At 45.6% G+C, this 20,812-nt stretch overlaps 1 protein-coding gene across 8 annotated transcripts in view; it reads right to left on the reverse strand.

Annotated features, from left to right (window-relative positions):
- LOC129830406 (IQ motif and SEC7 domain-containing protein 1-like) overlaps positions 1–20,812 on the reverse strand; it is a 176,379-nt gene that overhangs the window by 20,432 nt on the left and 135,135 nt on the right. For 6 of the 8 annotated variants that reach the window (XM_055892961.1, XM_055892962.1, XM_055892964.1 and 3 more), the window contains 6 exons: positions 7,005–7,257; positions 5,028–6,313; positions 4,222–4,383; positions 3,155–3,277; positions 2,300–2,466; positions 1,207–1,346 (listed from right to left, as the gene is read on the reverse strand). In XM_055892961.1, the coding sequence (XP_055748936.1) occupies positions 1,207–1,346; positions 2,300–2,466; positions 3,155–3,277; positions 4,222–4,383; positions 5,028–6,313; positions 7,005–7,257 (2,131 nt within the window). Of the gene's footprint in view, positions 1–1,206; positions 1,347–2,299; positions 2,467–3,154; positions 3,278–4,221; positions 4,384–5,027; positions 6,314–7,004; positions 7,258–8,061; positions 8,448–16,314; positions 16,637–20,812 lie in introns of those variants that run through there. The other 2 variants (XM_055892965.1, XM_055892963.1) reach the window with 2 other exon arrangements.

Genomic DNA, 20,812 nt, shown 5'->3' on the forward strand with positions numbered 1-20,812 from the left:
TGTACTCCTTGTTCACCCATGACTGCGTGGCCATGCATGACTCCAACTCAATCATCAAGTTTGCAGACGACACAACAGTAGTAGGCTTGATTAACCAACAATGACGATACAGCCTACAGGGAGGAGGTGAGGGCACTTGGAATGTGGTGTCAGGAAAACAACGATCGTGGACTTCAGGAAACAGCAGAGGGAGCACCCCCCTATCCACATCAACAGGACAGCAGTGGAGAGGGTGGATAGTTAAGTCCCTCGGCGTACACATCACGGACAAACTGAAATGGTCCACCTACACAGACAGTGTGGTGAAGAAGACGCAACAGTGCCTCTTCAACCTAAGGAGGCTGAAGAAATTTGGCTTGTCACCTAAAACCCTCTAACTTTTACAAACGCATCAACGGAGGAAAACTCCCTGCCCTCCAGGACACCTACAGCACCCGATGTCACAGGAAGGCCAAAAAGATCATCAATGACAACAACCACCCGAGCCACAGCCAGTTCACCGCGCTACCATCCAGAAGGTGAGGTCAGTACAGGTGCATCAAAGCTGGGACCGAGAGACTGAAAAACAGCTTTTATCTCAAGGCCATCAGACTGTTAAAACAGCCATCACTAACACAGAGAGGCTGCTGCCTACATACAGACTTGAAATCATTGGCCACTTTAATAAATGGATCACTAGTCACTTAAATAATGTTTACATAACTTACATTACTCATATGTATATACTGTATTTTATACCATCTATTGCATCTTGCCTACGCCGCTCTGTCATTGCTCGTCCATATATTTATATGTATATATTGTTATTCCATTCCTTTACTTATATTTGTGTGTATTAGGTAGTTGTTGTGGAATTGTTAGATTACATGTTAGATATTGCTGCCCTGTTAGAACTAGAAGCACAAGCATTTCGCTACACTCGCAATAACATCTGCTAACCGTGTGTATGTGACCAATATAACTTGATTTGATTTGATAGTGTGTAAAGAAAAGGCCCAACACTCGCTCTCCATGGATAAATGTGTGTCTTTGGGCTGTATTTGACAAACGGAATGCCATAGTTAATCGAGGGGCTTTGGAGTGACAGATTTAATTAAGACGAGTCATGCCAGAGTAAACCCAAGGGCGTTTCAGGCATCTGCCTTTTATCAAGCACTATGCAAAAAGTGCAGTAGCGGAGGTTTAGGTACATTGTGTGCTCCTCACCGGTTTCTTCCCCACTATGAGTTTCTCCACCTTCTGAACTTGAGACACGTGGTCCTCGTTGGTCTTCAGCTCCCTCTTCCTGATCCTTTCATATATTCCTACCAGAGTCTCCCTGGGGATGTCCTCCCCATCATCCACCCCTGAGGAGGAGAGGAGACGATGGTTACACACACACACACACACACACACACACACACACACACACACACACACACACACACACACACACACACACACACACACACACACACACACACACACACACACACACACAGAGGCACACACACGCAAAAGCACGGACGCAGCACGCGCGCACACACACTTTGCCTTTTCCATTTCGCGTGAGAATATGAATCCCTCTTATCCAGTGACTCCTCCTCGTTTGACCATTTCCGAACACTCATCACGATGGAGGATGAATCCGCCCGTCACGCTTTACTTCTCGAATCAAATCTCAAATGCCAAGCAAAAAAACGACAAGTAGTTGACTGTGCTTCTATCGCGCTGCTCGCCCAAGACTACGAATTGCTAATGTGATTGTGTGAAGGCGCAATTAATGACTGTTGACACATTTCCATCAAGGTCGACGCTACCTCAAAACAGCCTCGACTCAAACACACAGTCGCAGCCTGCCCTTGTGAACTGCCCGACGCTGCCAGATATTGAAATGGAATTTTAAACACGTAACACGTGACAGCCTCTTCAGATAGTCAACATTCTGCCGTCACCCTCCCTATGAAAAAGGTCTCGTCTTCATCTGTGTGCGATGAAAATGTTGCTTTCGTGATTGAAACGCTAATCATGTAGCACAAATGAACCTGTTCCATTTGTGATTGCTTATTCTCTGCTCCACTTCTGTCCTGCTGAGCTGGAGTGGATGTGTGCTTTCTACTTTTAATCCAGATAGATAGCACTGTTACAGTTGTGCCTTGTTAAAAGCGGTGAAGAAATCACATTTTGAATGTCCTCCACTCACCTGTTGAAGTTTTTAGTCGATTTTATCATTCTTTATTTTCTCTAAAATATGTAGAGGACAATGTCTCCGTTTAGTCTTCAGAAACCATGACATTCCCCCACCCCCCCTCTCTCTCACCTCGGAGGTTCTTGACGAAGTCCTCCAGCTTCATCTTCCTCTCTGGCTTGACGTTGGGGCTGTACATGTCTGTGTTGAGGAGGATGATGGCGAAGGCCAGGATGAAGATGGTATCAGGGTTCCGGAACTGTCGCACCACCGTGGGGTTACAGATACAGTAGCGTTGGCTGGAATACAAAACAACAGGAAAGGGAGATGACATCACGTGTCAGAGGTGAAAAGAGAGTCAGAGGCTTTTGACATAGAGAGCCATCATAGAACGCATTTGAATATAAAACCGGATTTTGTCCACACATTTGTCTTATTGACTTGCTGGTGAAAATGTGTAAAGCCAGCATACAATGCATCACATGATGGACAATAACTGTCAACATTGTGTGTGTACCGTGTCATCATTATTGCAGCATTGCGTGAGGAACTGTCCTATTTACTCAAGCAAAAGTAACTGAAGCACCAAGTCCCTCTACGCATTAATAAGTCATTTAGCCAACACGGTGTTGTGAGCAAAGTCAGCAGTGACTTGCATTTTCAAGACATTGGTCAACATTTGCATTACATTTGAAAATGTAACGCAAAAGAGTGAAGAACTGTTAGGTCACTCGTGAGAGAGAAAACGTTATCTGAAACTAATGTGCAGTACTCTAGCGATTATAGTATTTTGGTTGATGTTGATCACGCTGTTACCATTGTAAAATGCTAATACTGACCTGTAGTACCCTCTTGGCCAAACCTGTCTACGTGAATAGCCCCTCATCCTCAGTCTACATGTGTGCTTATATCCCCCCCCCCCCCCCCATCCTAACGTGGCTGTCTACCTAGTATATGCTTCTCGGAGCCGTCTATCGGTTGGCTCACCTGTAGGCTTCGATGAGGCGCTCCACCTTCTGGGCCTCTCCCTGGACCCGGATGTGGTTCTGGAACTTTCTCAGTGCCTCGTCCAGCTCCATTGACGAGAAATCCATCTCGTCCACCACACAGCTGGAACACACAAGCAAGCAACCAATGAATTCCCTAACCAAACAAATATGTAATTGATTTGTATAGTATTTAAAGTTGGAATCCGTAATTGTAACAATAAGAAAGCAGTCACGCCCACCTGTGTTTTGGTCAAAAACTGAGGGATGGGCCTGGAGAAATGTAACCACTCTCACATTCAAAGCGAGCGCCATGTATGCCAGGACTGACCATCCACGATACACAAATGAAACCACGTTTTGAGGCTATGCAAGTGTTTGTTTACATTCACTTTGTTTACAAACAGTGTAAACATACGCTTCAAGAATCAATGGGTATATATCATTAAGACCAAAAATGTATGTGGAAACTAAGGATTCCAGCTTTAACAGCAAGTTCAGTAAACTCCGATATGACGTCAATATCAAATGTAAAAATGCAACCTGATGTCGATATGTACTTTCCATATTGGTGCCCATCTCTAGTTCAAATCTACACGTGGAAAAGTGGTTATTACAAAAGTCCATCTCATTCACTACCCAGCTGAAACGTGCAGATCAGGGGGGCATTCTGCACCCAGCAGGTCAAGATGTGTCAAAATCTAATAGGGATCCACCTAGTAATCCTTTGAAAATACATGAAGCACATTTGAGAGTGTGGACGTTCTACTAGGCTGGCCCAAGGCCACAGATACACAAAGTTCGGCCATCTTACTTTGAGATGTAGAATTTTAAACGGGCACAATGTTGGAACCAGCTGTTCCAAGACAATTACCTCCCAGTTAGGATATAAATTAAGAGCGGTGGATGCAAAGATGGCTTGCTGAACTTGGAACAGTACGTCTATTGTTCTGGCCTGGCCTACAGTATAATGCTAGCTGTGCAAGACACTGTGATCCCCCAATCAATGTTTTTTTGATAGACAATAACAAGTGTCACATGACCTGGCCTTTACAAATTAGTACTCACTCCAGGACGTCTCTGTTGAACTGTTTCTGACGGTTGCCCAGGAACTCTCCAATCATCTGCCTGCTCAGGCCCTTCCTCTGAAGCAGGAAGTGAGCCACACCCACAGGCGTGTCCGGGACGAACCCTCTCTCAGTCAAGTACTGGACGCCTTTCTCTGGCTTCCTGCAGACACACAAGAAAGAAGGGTTCGTGTTTATAGCGAAGCAGACAGACACAATGAGACGGACACCAAAGGTGACCCGACTGAAAAAGTCAAGCATGACATCAAAATAAGGCCTTTTTGAAGCAGGTGTGTCCTTCTGCGACCTATTCAGTCATTTTACAGAGCCAAGTGTGGTGTTTGATTCTGTGACTGATAGGAAGTGGCCACAACAGGAACAGGGTGGTTAATATTTAATAAGGGCACAGAAAACGGAGCGACTGTCTGGCTGTATGTAGTAGAGGATCAACTGATGGACTGTAAAACTGCACCTGTCTGAATTTCTCATCTACAGAATATCAGTCCTATAAAAAGTAGACCTATGAGTCTACAAAGAGTTTACACGAATACACAAATATATACCTTAGCCCATAGGCCTACCTTATACAAATTGTATGCATTTTTACCATTTCATAGGACTTGTCTTTAACCCTGCTAATTCAATTGAATTCGACTGATTGCCTTATATTGTGTGGCCCAAATACAATCCTGATAACTGTAAATAGGTCACCTCGGTTTCTCTATAAGAACCCCTCTACTCATTTACCCTTAATTACACCAATCAGTGGACAACCACGTTAGCACTCAGTCAGAGCTGAGCACCTACTTGTTGAAGAGGTTCAGGCCGATGCGGTAGTGCCTCTTGCGGATCACATCGTTGCTGAAGACGGGCGAGTCCCAGCTGTTGCGTGTCTCTTTGTGGTATGTCTGCTTGCAGAGTGTCTGCTCCCTCAGGCTGTCCCTGGACGACTCAGAGCTGCAATTGATGGTGTCGTTGGAGTTAGACGTGCTATTGATGCTGTCGTTATCCCCGTCTGAGAAGTCAGACTCAGACTTGCTCTGCCGGTTGGCAGAGCCGTTGATGGCCAGGTGGCTTTCCAGCGCCCGGTGGCGGTGGCGGAGGGGCGCTTCGTCATCCCTGGAGGGCGCCCGCGGGGGTGGCCCATGAGAGATGTGTTTGGGGCTAGCCTTGGAGGACGCCATGATGTGGCTGCCCCCGTGAGGCTCGTAGACGGGCGGCCGTTTGACGGAGCTGCGGTCAGAGCGGTCACTGTGTTCGGCGGAGCTGTCGCTGGGCGGCTCGATGGTCAGCAGGGGGAGGTGGTCCACCCGGAGCCGCTGCTCCTGGCACTCCAGGGAAGGGGTGCTGCGGCAGCTGGTGTCTGTGTCACGCCCCTCATCTTTAGCGTCCAGGGGCCAGTACTCCTGGGAGGAGTTGGCTGAGCGCAGGCGTAAGTCTGACTCAATGCTGGAGGGCTGGTCACCTGACCCCCGCGACAGCCCCAGAGAGGGAGACAGCTCCTCCTCGTCGATAAACAGAGTCACATCGCTGTAGGATGCCATCATGTCCTCTCGCATGCGTCCCGCCACCCCGCGGTGAGGCTTCACCTGATAGGCCACCTCCCTCTCCACCTCGGGGCAGCCCATGGCCTCAGGGTCAAGACCCTCGTCGCCCTGCAGGCTGCGGCAGTTCAAGGCGTCATCAATGGATTCGGCCAGAGACTTCACCTGCCTGGAGAAGGCGTCCTCCAACTCCGTGATGGCGTCCGTCAGGTCGTTCTGGGAGGCAGGGTGAGACGCCATGTTGGCCTGGTGGTGGACCTCCATGTCCCCGCACTCGGACTGTACCAAGGCCAGGGGGGTACCGTCGTCTGTCAGGGACACCTGTTTCCCCTCAAAGTAGGAGCTGTGGACTTTCTCAGGGCCCTCGAAGGAGAACTGCATCCTCATGTTGGACAGGACGATGCGTCGGGACATGCGGTTCTCAGACATAGAACTCCTGAGACGCTCAAAGTTTTTGTTCATCTGGTACTGGCGGAAGGCTGTCTGGATGGTGCGGGCCGCATGCCGGGTTATGAAGCGTCCTCCGTATTTACGCTCCAGCATCTCCACCTGACGGACAGAGGAGAACGGATTATCACTACTTCTTGATTATAGGATAAGGATTATATTTTGACAAATGATGACCAATGCTCAAACACTTGTGGGACTGAATGGATCTTTCCAGGGAAACATGGCTATAATTTATTAGTAATACAAATTTCAAGGACGAGCAGAGAACCTGTAGCAAAGCAATGCCATGGTTTTGTTTTCTTCTCAAAGGTATCTGTAGATGTTCGAGTGTTTGTAGTGTGGTCATTGACATAGGGGTTCAGTAAGGGGAATGTTATTTTGTCTTTAAAATAAAGGGAGTCCTATCGAGACCAAGGTCTCTTTTGCAAGGGACCCTGCATCTTACAATTACACAACAAATTACACAGAAAATGAATAAAAAAATACACTCGTGAAAAACAACCCTCAGCAAAGAGGTCCTCAATCAACACTCTGAGCTGTCCGAAAGTCCCCAATACATCCATTTGTAGAGAACTCATAAGAGAGTTTCTTTGCTCTCCATGTATGGAACAAAAAGCTATTTTCCCTAAGTCTGTAGCAACAGACAGCACTTCCAGAGTTCGCCATTCCTTGTGATCTGGTTCGGTAACTCAAACTTTATGGGTAAGTAAAGATGTCAGGTAATATGGGAGTTTTTGCATAAGTCTCAATAGGACATATACAGGGTGGGTCTGAAACAGTGATACCCTACCTGTTTGTCCTGGAGATCAGCGGAGAGCTCATAGCCCTCGGAGAGCGAGCGGGAGCGTTTGATGGCCTCCTCCTCGGCCTGCTTGCGGAGGATGGACTGCGAGTGCTGGAGCTTGGGCCTGCGGGGGGGCCGCTGGGGGCCCGGCTGCACCCCGTGGCCGTAGAGGGGGCCCTCGAAGCGGTCTGGGCTTATCACTGGGCCCCTGTAGCTTGCTCCACCGTCACTCTCACTGGGCCGCGCATCTCCCTCCACACTGCAATGACACAGAGGAAGAGATACAGTTGGTCTACTGCAATGACACAGCAAGAAATACAGTTACTATTTCAACCCCATCCACACTGCAATGATACAGAGAGAGAAAAAAAGTCACTCAAAGCTTTCATAGCCTGTGCTCATCCACTGCTCTCTCAATAGTCATACTGACACTCATTGAGCAGGCATCTCATCCATTACTACACTAGAACCTATTAGGTACAGCAATCACCACTAACATTGACATTTCACTCTTTCATAGTGTGTATATTACTTTAAACACTGTGCTGCAGAATAAGTTCAGGAAATGTCGACGAGTCAAGTACCCACGGCGTGAATTCCAACTAAGCTGTGGATGCCTAAATGAAAACGGCCAAAGGAAACAGTGAGGGTTGAAGTCCGTGTTCCTGTGTGTTCAGAAACTTCATTAAAAGAGCCAACAGTTGGTGGCAGAGCAGCATTCAGCAATACCACGACTCACACGGGTAAATACTGCAGTCGTTTCTCAGAAGTGCTGATACTCTCATTCCTAGACACAGCCTACATCAGCTTCTCCACACTGCGCTGATTAAAAGTGCATGTAAGTGGGTCTGCCTTGATTAACCATTTGAAATATGACTGTTAACAGCCCTATTCATTTTCTAACATGTCACCAACCCAATCTCTATGAATAAATTCAACACAGTCAGGATATTGATAAGGACGTAATCCCACAGCAGTAAGAACCAAGTGGAGCGTCAACAAACGAACCGGAGCAACCCAACCCTTCAACCCGGCATATGGTCAAACAGGAGAGGGTACTCACTCACTCTTACGTTCAACAGTTTGAGAAGACTGCTTCTTCACACGCAGAGACATCCTGTTCTCGATGAACTGCCAACTCTTCCTCCATGCCTTGTCCACCATGTTGAAGATTTGAGTACACGCTCCTCCAGGAAACTCAGTCTGCACCAGGCAGTTCAAAGTTCAACCAGTGACCAATGACAGTTACATCATGTTTGGCATTTAGGAGCCTCACTTCTACTAAAGAGAGTCCAATATATATTCCAAAGTCCAGCTGGAGCGCACGGTGACAAGGTAAATACATCAAACGCGAACAATAATTCAGAACCGACTTAAAACGGAAAACGATTCAACGAGTCAACGTGGAAGTGTGTATGGGAGGCTTCACAATATAACTCCTGTCGTAACTCTGGTCACGGGTGCTTTCACTTTAACACAGGACGTGTTTTGAATAGTGACTTCACCTGTTAGTGTACACCTGACACACCCCTAGTTTCTTAGGTACATACAACCAATGCCCTCCTCATACAGGAGACTGCCAACTACCGAGTTATAGCCAGGAGGATTTGTTGCTGGATGTACACTACAAATAAGGAAATGCATCTTCAAGTTGCAATACAAACTACAGCCAGTGTGGCTTTTGGCAATGATTTCACAGTTTAGCAATGCCTTTTCCAATTTCCATTGTACGCTAAATGAGAAATAGTGATACTGGACAATTGTTTACAGAAATTGATATTCAGACTATTTGACTCATCTTACACCACACCCAAAAGTACCAAACAAGGTCGATTCCCTATAACATGTGACCTACAAACAGATGTCAGAGTCACAGCTGACCACAGTGTCAATCCCCTGACCATGACCACAGTGTATTTCCAGCCTTATAGTGGGACGTCGTGACCTTTAAAGTCTAACCACAGTAACTGTATTGAATATTCACGACACACCCTTCTGCATCCCAAATATATACCGACGCCATCTTTACACCCACAGTAAAAGTTTAGTGGGCCCTCCAACTGCCTAATTAAAATGTAGGGGCCTTCTGACTGATAGATGGGCATTAGCACTACTAACGTATGCATACCACAGCTAAGGAGTCACAGGGGTTAACACGTGAAAGGCATCGAGGAAACGGCCAAAGCCACTCCAGCTTCAATGCAGCTCAATCAGTTTAAAACGTCTCTGAAATGGACACATTGTGCTTTGTGACGCCTTTGTATTCGTTTTAGACATTCAACTGCCTTTCAACCAAACAGCAAAGTGTGATTTCTGTAAACATGTTGGTGGACGTGGCTCTATAGCAGACAGCCAGGATGCCACCTGGGACGTGGAGGAGTTAGCTGAATACAGACACAGAATGGTGAACTACTGCAAAAACGAGGGTCCTGCAGTAAAATTTAAAGTGACGGTTATGTATGTATTAGGGCTGCCCCCCCACCCAAATTTTGTATTTTAATTTTTATTGGTCGACCAAGAGTTGTCCTGTTCTTTTGACCAATCGATTGGTCGAAATGTTTAAACTTATTTTTCAATATATAGACAGACACACCCTGTTTGAATAAAATCAAACTACATATGCACTGAGCTTGTCTGATACTTTAAGCACACTGTTCGATTAAATAATGAAGACACACAAATGACTCAAGAAAGAGCCCGATGGTCACACTGTGTTAAAAAAAAAATGACAGCGAGTGCCTGTGTGAGAGCATTGTCTCGCTCGCTTCCCTACTGCAGCGAAAAGGCACCACAGCACAGCAAGTGTTTATTGCACTGTCCGTGCTGAAGCTGCAACATCAATTTAGCCATTTCTTTTTTACTTGTTTCTGACTGAAAAGTTATGTTACCGAAATCACTCGTTTAGGAAAAACATTCCTTATTCCCTCAACCCTTGCTCTCTTCACGTGAAACATCTAAGCATCGCATGCATGTGATCAGTAGGGCCTGACCTACAGCTGTTCATAATCCCATCGATAAATTGGTTATAACAAACTCCGAACACAGTAACAAGTGACACAAAATGGATGCAGAGGAAGTGAAAAATAAACTCGAAACGGGCGTATGTTTACTGGTTGCTCAGGAGGGAAAGGGGAAGTCAGAACTGTGGAAGACATTTGACTTAGTTGTGGAAACTACTGGAGATCAAGAAAAAGGAGGGTATAGGAGCAAGCGTTGCGTGAATATTGTGTGCCAAATAGTTGCTGTTAGATTACAATATAATTTCCCCGGACCATTTGGAACAGTGTAAACGCTAAATAAGTGGTCCGGAGAGTCTGTTCTAACTGGAAAAAATGATATGTAAAGCCTTTGTTACAGCAGACTAAAAACAGTTGCCAAACAAACGCTTGGTTGCATTTCAAAGCATTACGGTCTCGTATGCTGTGTGACGGCATGAACGAATGAATGATTGATACAGTAGCCTACATATTGAACTATAGGCCTAAGTCAGTTACAGCATAAAGACTAAATAGGAGGTGCTCTTAGGCCTACAGCTCGATGTTGGTTATACGAGGCTGCTATACAACGCCTACTAATGAGAACGACATGACTCATTATTATAATGACGACCATAATAATAACTGTCATAACAAAAAGAAGGAGATCAATAAAAAGGAGGTTATAGGAGCTGCATATTATGTGTGACAAACAAGTTCTGTTAAGATTACAATATTATTTTTCTGCCTGTTTGGAACAGTGTAAACAACACTAAATAAATGATGAGTAATACCAGTCCGTTGTAACGAGAAAAAAAATTGTAAAGCCTTTATTACAGCATAGTAAAGATAAAAAACAGACAAATCTGGGAAATTGCTTTATCTGCCGTTTTGCCATTGCGTGAGACTTGGCGCTCACGGAATTAGTAGGCAATTAAACAAACACTCAAACCGGCAACAGAAACAAGATCCGTCTTATTTCTGTAAATGTATATGGATGATTTATAAAGTCAGGCACATTTAACAGCTAGGCTATTGATTATAGACCTAACTAAGTTTCTCTTCAGTTTTCTTAGACAATTAGGCTAAGGCAAGGGCTGTTTCCTCATTTCTGCTGCTGCTGCCTCCCATGCGTTGATTCAATCCCAATATGCTGGTTAACTTTGCTATTATGCACATAGCAACATAGGGAAAGGCACCAAATCTACAGCCCACTGAATATTATGTTTCAAAACCGCATTTAACACGGGAGAAAGCGCAGTTGTTATAAAATAATATTAGATTCATTAGTGTTGCACAATTATTTCGACATAATATAACCATATATAATTTCAGTACGACGTTTTACGGTGATGGACTGTGCCATCCCCGTGGCCTCCGCAATGGATTAGTCCACTGAGACAGGCGCGAATAAGACAGGTGTGTTGTGCACCACGAAAAAACGATGTTTCCTCGACTAAAGAAATATCAGGTGTTCAACAGCCTACCGACCATACAATTGACCCGTTAACTAAAATGGGGTCAGCCCTAGTACGTATCACGTCGTTATACGTTGTCTGCATTTACAATTTAAGCCCAGCTAAAATAATTGTCCCTTGGGGGATAAATAGGCTACACCTTATCGAGTTGAACTGAATGGTGTGAGTTGAATGAATTTAATGTATTAATAATTCATCTTCACAGCAAGACAATACTGTAAGACATAAATCGGAGCTACACTCCTTCCACAGCTTTCTTCCCCACCAATTTTTCAACAGACTATATCAGAGTAAATTCCTGTGACAGTTTAAGTGGATAACATTAAGTCCCCCTTTCTCTCTAACTCCCCGTTCTTTTGGGTTGAGACACAGAGGGTCACGTAAGGGCATGGTGACACGGGCTACCTTGACAGTAAGCGAATGCTAACCACCTCCCTTGGAACATTAGATATACACATAGCGTCCTGTCTCTAGACCATTTAGACCTGCAGACAGCTAGCTACAGCTACAATACACACAGAGGCCTATTTACTGCATGCAGCACCAAACACAAACCCAGTGTGACAGAGTGAAATCACACGTCTTGCGTAATCGCCGCGGGGACGAGTGTCCCCGACCATCTGTCTTGGCGGACTGTGTGACCATGCGTCCTTCCCTGGAGTGAGAGGAAAGCGCACCGAGCATGCTGCCACAGTACCACCAAAGACCAGCAATAACGATGCTTTATATTAATTTCAGGGGACTGTTGGAAGTGGTGGTTTAGTTGGTGTAACAGACTACACCGAACCGAATAAACATAGCTTCTACATCTGCATTGCTTGCTGTTTGGGGTTCTAAGGTGGGTTTCTGTAGAAGCACTTTGTGACAGCTGCTGACCTAGAAAGGGCTTCATGAATACATTTGATCACAAAGTCCCTGAACCGTGTTATAGTGAACCTCTTGCTCTATGATGCTGGCTGTGTTTTTCACATAAACAGAGACTTATTTTTCCTGATCCTGTTTAAAAATAAACTTTCCAACAGAGATTTAGAACCTGTTTTCTGTAAGCTAGTTGTAAGAGCTTTCAGGGGTTTGTTCTTCGTTGTGTCCGGCCATGGAAGATAGTAGCTAAGTGGACATGGTTGCTTTACAGTGCGCGATTCCCTCTCCTCTACTGCGCTGGCCCTTTCCATGGAATACTGAAGTCACTCACCAGCATTCTTGACCTCACCCTCTCCTCTTCCACTTTTCCAGCTCCATCCATCACCCATTCTCCCTCTGCTTTAATTTCTCCCACGTCAGCCACCAAAATGGTGTAATGTAAGTAAGAAGAGGAAGAAGGTGAGAGAAAGAGACTCCGAGTGATGTTCTCTTCAAGGCCAGCCTCACTTCTCCTCTGTCAGGTCACTTGTTCATGACGGCGGGAAAAGAACCGGGGGGGGGGGGGGACGGAAGGAAGGAAGAAACAGCGGCGTATTAGTGAGCAGATGTTTCATTTTGCGGTGAAAAGAAGGGAGAGAGGAGGAGAGGAAAGTAGGGCTTCAGATGACGTCGCTCCAGGAGAGAGCTTTTAAAGAACAACACATCTACAGACTCCACTTGGTTATTTGAGTTATGACTACAAATCCACTGTCCTTCTCAGCCAATCAGATACAACGGGGATTAACAAAGCACCAAAAAGAAAGGTAAACCAGTGGCAAGGTAATGAATGAAGTAATATAAGACACACCTCCCCCCAAAAAAGAGATTCAAATTGCTTTCCCCATCACATTAAATAAAGTTTGACTTGTCTTTTATTATATTAGCCAACTAGAAGCAGCAACGGTGGTCTAAGATCCTCCTGCCAGGCCTAAAGCCGCCTAGCTCGCTGCCTGGTCTGGGTTTGGAAGGACTGGAGGAGTACGTCAACTCAGCTGGTAGGGATTTTCAGTTGGGGGCCCAGAGGTGGGTCTTCCCTCTCTCCCTCCCCTCCTGGTAAACATGCATAGACTTCAGTGTATTCCATCACACAGTCCAGAGGGAGAAAAATCCCCGCCATCCTGGAAAAGAGGAGTCACATCCACGGAGGTTCTGGGAATAGCGGACTGTTATTATGTGCAGGTTGGAGTTTCTGGCGCAAGAGGAGTTCCAGTGTAGCACTTCACCCTTTCAACACAATTGATTCCCATTCAAAACCCTATTTTCCCTAACCCCAGCCCTAAACCTAACTTTAACCACAAAACCTAACCTTAAACTTTAACCCCTAATCCAAATTCTAACCTTAAACCCCCTAGAAATAGCCTAGTGGGGAGACCCCACTGGGGACTAACAAAGTGTCCCCAGTTGGTCAAATGTTTGTTAGTTTACTATTCTTGTATAGTTAAACACCGTCTACACACACACCCACCTTATTTCTTCATTCACGTGTGACGGTCAGTGTTTTCTCATCAACTGTGAAATATGTTTAACTTGCTGTATGGCAGAATGTCACTCCCTTTCTCATTTAGCCTTTGGTACTCTAAAAGAAACAACGAGGGGACAAAAATCTCACCGTAAGTCAGCTGAATCAATGATTAACTTAATGTGGCATGACAGTCCCTAACCCACACCCCGACCCCTAACCCCACACCCTAACCCTGACACCACAAGGAGTGAGTCCTCTCCTGTAGACCACCAGCACATGTTCTCCAAACACACACAAAAAAAACAGATTTTCTCTCTCTCTACCACCAGCCAGTAACTCAAGAGAGCTCATAAACACAAATGCAAACAGTGGTCGACAAAAGACGCAGACGTGTAGGAATGTTTCGGAGGTCAAAGTTCAACACAGCAACCATCTAATGTAGTGAAAGCGCAGTGTCAGAAGAAGAAATAAATAAACAATGCTGTCTGAACAACACTCCGATACATTACTCCTTTCAGGTCCAAGAATCATGTTAGTGGATCTTTTTAAATGACTCACAAAGGAGAGCTAGTATACGGCAGCAGATTGGAATTTACAGTGTAGTACAGCTGGAAACTGGCTAGCTGTGCCGGCCAAGTTAACCGACGGGATCATTAAGGAGAGTTTTCCGCTAGACGTTGTGTAGTCGACATCATCACAGTCGTGATTACAAACTACTGTGATTTGGACTTCTCAATTTTAAACTTCTGTTAACTAATTCCGTTTCAGTGGTTGTGCGCTAGCAGGAAAGTTGGCACAGTCTCAGGAGAAAGGAATGACCGTCTAGACAGAACACCAGTCCCACTCAGTCTCTGGGACAAACGGTCTCATCTGGCCTGCACAAACATTGATACCCGCCACAATTCTGTTGCAACGCCTATTTTGCCATTGTCTAGCAATGAATCATGCTTCTACTGTAAATAGTTTTAGCCTGGAATCATCACTGTGGAGCTTACTGTATGTTTAAGCCTCACACTGTCACTTTAACCCATATCTAGCTCCACACAGATATGAAATGTCGGTCTGAGCCACTGTGGCTACGACAGGTTCAACGCAGTCATACCTAACCATCCACAAATGTACAGCACATAGATGCTAATACTACTGTGAGGAAAAATCTAATCCAATTGCATTCGTCACCTACACAGTTTACAGCAGGTAAAAAAGGTGCAGCAGAGCACTTGTATGCTAGCTCCCTCAACGTTGAGGTAAAATAACCCAAATCAATTTTTAAAAAATGCCGAATTTAAAAAAAGTACCTTCCCTAGCGATGTTCACCCATGTCCATCAGTGTTGCTCTGTCAAATAGGCACTTGGTATTATCGTCATGAGGTGCTATTATACAAATGATTGTGTACAGGCACACAAGGTGGTACAATCATCTATACTAGTCATGCGAGCCCCATTCATTCATCATCGTGAAGCATTTCTTTTCATTCTCTATGCATTACTTTCCATTGTAAGTGAATAAGTCCCACGTCAATGACTCCCACCTGATTGATTTACTGATTATGGGGTTGATTAACGAAGCACATTATTCATATTATTAAGAAATCCACTCGGTATTAAACCAACTGTCAGATATTAACAGGCACAGCAAGAATGCAGTAAAACAAAAAAAAACAAGAGACCCTTTTTGAAAGAGTGGCGACTTGGCTCGCCGGTGGCGTGTCATCCACAGACCACTCACTCAGTCACTATGATAGTCATCCACAAAACACTGCCCATATAGGCTGCTACAGTCCAGTCCTTACCCCGCCAACACACAGGCCCAGTCAGACCTGGTGCTGGCTGGCTTCTGTCTGAACCTGAGCCTGCCAGTTGTCATGTGTCTCTCTAGTGGCGGTGCTAACAGCCAGGCTGTCATTCTCTCAGTAATGAATAATTAAATAGGCCGCCGCGCCACACTCAGCACCTGCCCTTGACGATCCAGCCATTACAGGACCGCAATGGAATGGTCCTCAACACACGAGGATGGGCAGACATACAGTGCACATACACGTCAGTTACACTGGCCCTATACTGTAGCAGTATTGTTGTAACACATTCAGTAAAGCTATTATTATTCTGTCCAGGTATGCAAAGACGCCAAGTGAAAGTGGTCTATTTTGATAAAGAGCAGATATCAAAACGGCATTAAGTGGGAGAATAGAATACAATAGCCTGACCCTGCTATCACTACTGTAAGATATCTACCTTGGCTCATGTAAATGTGGATATGCTACGCACATCACTGGAACAGCACTCTGTTCAGCATGTCATACACATATCAGAGCACGCATATCGAGATTGTTGTACACACACACAAGCACGCAGACACACGAAAACACATTTCTGTTTATGAAACATCCCCCCCCCCCCCCCCCCCCCCTAACGCAAGTCATGACAACCTCACCCAATGACAACGTGTACAAACGAACAGCTCAGACAGTACACCCACCCTGGGTACCACCCTGCCTTACCAGCTGTCCAGCTCCAGCTCCAGTAAGGACTGGGTCTTCTCGGAGTTACAGTGCAAACACCACATGTTGGCTAGCAGTCGCGAGACGAGGCATCACCAGCCCACTCTACCAGTCCCCATTACTGCCTACGGATCCCTCACAGATGTCCCATCGCTTAGCTCTCTGGGTGTAGCTTCACGTTAGCAGCAAATATTCCCATTGCCTGGCCCTCTCAAGACAGCTCCCAATGGATGTATGGCAGGCAGGTGGCTAGCAGGGACTGCTAAGTGGCAGTCAGTATAGCCACTGATGGATCTCGCTCTCTCTCTCTGTCTCCCCCTCTCCCTCCCTGTGTGGGCTGTTTTCACTGGCCTGTTAGCAGTATGGAGGGGGGCGGGAGCAGGGAAGGGGGTGTGCTCTGTAGCTAGGCAGAGGAAAGGGGGTGGAATTCCTCTGGCAGCACGCTAATGGCATAAGGGGAGAATACAAATTACCCTGGGACCAAGGAGGATAGAAGAAGTCATTCAGTCATGCTTATCTGAGGGAGTAAAAAAAAAAAAAAAAACATGAAAGAGGCTGGGATGGAGGGAGAGAGGACGGGGGAAAGAGCAAGGGGCAGAGAGAGAGGAGGGCTGAAGTAGGGAGAGATGGTAGAGAGAAAGGGAGAGAGACGGTAGAGAGAGAGAAGTGAAAGAAGTTAGTCCACGGTCAGCCCAGTGGAGGAATGTAAGTGGGAACAGTGGAGCTGTCCGACGCAGAGAGAGCAAGCAATGGAGGCACCTCTATTAATAGAGCCATTCAGGGTCCAGCAGAATGTTGGGATATATACAACGAGGAAAAATAGGGAGAGAAGGCTTTCTTAGTATGAATTTAGCAGCCCTCCTCTCTCTATACGCCCCTAATGCAATCCTAACCGCAATCCCATAGGACATAAGAGCTAGTGTACAGTCCCCTAGCCTTTCTGTATCTATGCCCCTCTCTATTTCTGTCGTCAACCCTCTCTCTCATCCCCTATTCTTGCCATCTTCCTGTTTTAAGATGTCTCTTCGGGCATTCTTTGTAATGTCTGTATTCAGTTCTCTCGTGCTCTATCATGGATGGAAGATAATGGAGCAGCACATGGAATGTCTCCCATTGCGCCATAATGGCTTAGTTAACCAAGTGTGTCAGTCAGACATGAGCTGCAGTAACACCATTACCTGCCCGAGGTGCTGTGCTCTCTAGGCTCTTTAGGATTGACTGGACAGGGCCAGAGAACAATTACCCCTCTGAGAGAACGGGTTGGGGCACATGGGGGAACTAGGCCAAACTGCCCCCCCCCCCCCCCCAGTCAGCGATATTTTGGGGGGGGATAATGACAACAGGTACCGGAAAAAATAGGAGGAATAGTTCCCAGATGGGTCAGGTTTACTGGGGACTCTGACACGTTTGTCTCAGGAGGAAGGTGGTGATGTCCTCTAATTACAAGCCTGGACCCTGGGCCTCCCCGTGGAGAACAGTTTTGCTTCCTTTGACCCCTTTTCCCATCTGGGACATCAAACAGAAGATTGAGAGAGAGAGAGAGAGAGAGAGACAAAGAGAGGGATGGAGTCAGAGACCAACAGAGAGAGAAATAGAAGGAAGCACACGAGGAACAAAATGTGAATATTTTACCGTGTGTCTCTGAGCTGAGCTGAGCGCCGGGTGCGAAAGATAAAGGTTATCGAGAGAGCAGACGGCTGTGCCGCTATAGCAGGAGGAAGGCAGACGGACTGAGGATCTATTTCAGATGGAGATGACTGAGACCCAAGACCCTAGTGCTGCTGTACAGCTGTCGACACATTGCGCAGCAGCAGAGACACGACTAGACTTACAGGAATCACCTGTCACGCAGTCTTTCCACTGTTTCGAAGTCCCCGTTTACTTTCCGACCGACAGTAAACGAAACGCCCACACCAAGGAGAAAAACAGTTTCAAAAACTCACAACATCTTAAAACGTCCTTCGATCCAATTTAAAGGCTCATTATTTTGTAATTCAGATGCTTTAGGAAACCTGAGGGGAGAGCAACTAAGCGTCCACCAGCCATTTCAAATGAGTCCTCATGAGTCCTGAATATTATCAAAGCCCCGTGGGCTGCGGCGGCAGTCAAAACTTTGTTGTTTCATCACAAGGGATGAATAAATAAACTCTATCCCTGCTGACATTTGCTTTCGAAACAAGACATGAATAGATATGAGTGGAGGATTTCATTACAGTCTGGTGCAGTGTTGAGATGGGCAGCTGCATAATCAAAGGGCACTTCGATTCGTTCGCCATGATTACACGGTCTGGAGAATATCACTTTTCTTATGGTCAATTAACATTTTGGAGTTGGACATGCAAGTACAGGCATATAATGCAAGTGCGGGCTAATTTGATCCGTGTAAGGAAGACGTATTGTTTGAAGAAAAGATACAAGTAATACAAGTAATGTCTACAAGTAATCTGGAGAATCGATTCATGGACCTCTATTTCTAGTTTAGATGAATGATCTGCATTTTTTTTTTAAATCCTGTTTTTTGATGACAAGTGTATTTTCCCCCCCCCGCAGCAAATCTCAACTATCTCACTAAATACAGTAAGCCAAACACACATCCTAGCACCGTTCAACTTGGGTACAAGAAAAGTCTAGATTTTTTTAAACACTGAACACACCCTCTGTATCTACATCCTCCATCTCGCTCTCTCTCGCTCTCTGTATCTACATCCTCCATCTCGCTCTCTCTCTCTCGCTCTCTGTATCTACATCCTCCATCTCGCTCTCTCTCGCTCTCTGTATCTACATCCTCCATCTCGCTCTCTCTCTCTCGCTCTCTGTATCTACATCCTCCATCTCGCTCTCACTCGCGCTCTCTCTCTCTGTATACAGTATGTGTGGAAAACCTTCTATATCCCCTCTGCCCTATCCAAGCGTCTGCACGGCTCTTTCCATGGGAATGATGTCATGGTTGGGCATTCCAACAGGAGGCCCTTTCTCTGCTCATAAAAACCCCTATTTCCCCCCAACTCACTGCACATGGCCTCCCTGCATTTCAGCTCATACTCCATCACCCTCTCCTGTCCCCTTTTCCCTGCCTCTCCTGGCCTTGGCAAGAGCCATAGTAGATCGGGGACTGCATCTCCACTGCATGGCATACAAGTTGTAGCTTCACAGATCATTTCCACATTTCAGTCTCGCAAGAAAAGCACTTCATGAAGAATATTGAGTTACGAAAGTCTTACATACAGAGAAGGAAACGAAAATATGAATGAAAATGGAAAAACGGGCATCTGCTACAGTACTGCAGATTCCTAAGACCTCAAGCGTTTTTCCATTGAAGCGATAGCTAGTTTCCTGGAGACCCACTCACAAGAGTTAAAAAAAAAATTGTATATGAAAGAGTTGTGCTGTGCCACGCTGTCTACGTCATGTCACGCACCGTTTATCATATCTGCTTTTGCAAGCCAAAGCCGGTAAGCGCTGCACCAGAAATGGAAAATAAAACGAAAAAGTCAGGCTCTCGGCCCGGTCTGGAAGCAATTAGCTTGGCCGATGTCATTGTTTGATACGGCAGCAGTTTAACAGAGAAGTAGGGGGCCGGGATATTTGGAGTGAATAGTAAGCAACACGTTAAAAGTAAAAACGAACACAGTTTTCCCGTTAACTCTTGGGGGGGGGGGGGGGGATTCCTGGAAACAAATGTATAAATGGGCTGGACTGACAGTAATGAACGGATATGAGGCGTTGCTCATCAGATCAAATTCTGTCTGGCAGCAAAGCTGGAACAGATGTGTTGCCTCTGGGATCCTCAAGGAACCATCAAAGATCATCAGACATCGACTAGTGATGTCTGAAGGTCTTAAGAACGTGTCTCTACATCCGTTAGTAATGCCTGAGCTCTCTTAAGTTTAGAATAGGGGGGAATGTGTCTGTCATGTTGTATAGCACCAAAGAATGGAGACGGTATACTGTGTACGCGAAAGTAAGCAAAATATATGGGCTGCTTTTCTTCCTTCCGTCTCGCACTGCAGCAAAACAACAATTAGCTTGCATCAATTAACCCTCCTGTTGTGTTCGTTTCATGTTAATTCATTCTGTGCTCCCGGTCCAAAATGACCACCCCATTATATCTGATTATAAATCCATAATAATACATATATTATCACCTAATGTTGTGTTAGATCTTTTTTTATCAACTTAAGTTTTGAACTTCTATTTGCTATTTATGGCCTGTAGGTCTCATTGACCTGAGCTCAAACAACTTGTTTTTGAGTACAAAAAAAGCATAATGTATGGACTATTTTGACTATAACAAATAGTCAGATGAAACATATTGTGTTGATGCGAATCACCCATTACGTGAAATGTCTGGAGTGACATAGTAGCGCCAAGAACTGCCCGACCAGACTCTGCATCCCATAAACTGGTGGTAGATTCGTTTCTGGATCTGTACACACCAGCCAAAATCAAGAGACCCACGTATGGTTGGACGTGTCTGGTCTACCTCCTTCCAGTTGTC

This window comes from Salvelinus fontinalis, chromosome 31 (assembly GCF_029448725.1).
Source record: "Salvelinus fontinalis isolate EN_2023a chromosome 31, ASM2944872v1, whole genome shotgun sequence".
NCBI lineage: Eukaryota > Metazoa > Chordata > Actinopteri > Salmoniformes > Salmonidae > Salvelinus > Salvelinus fontinalis.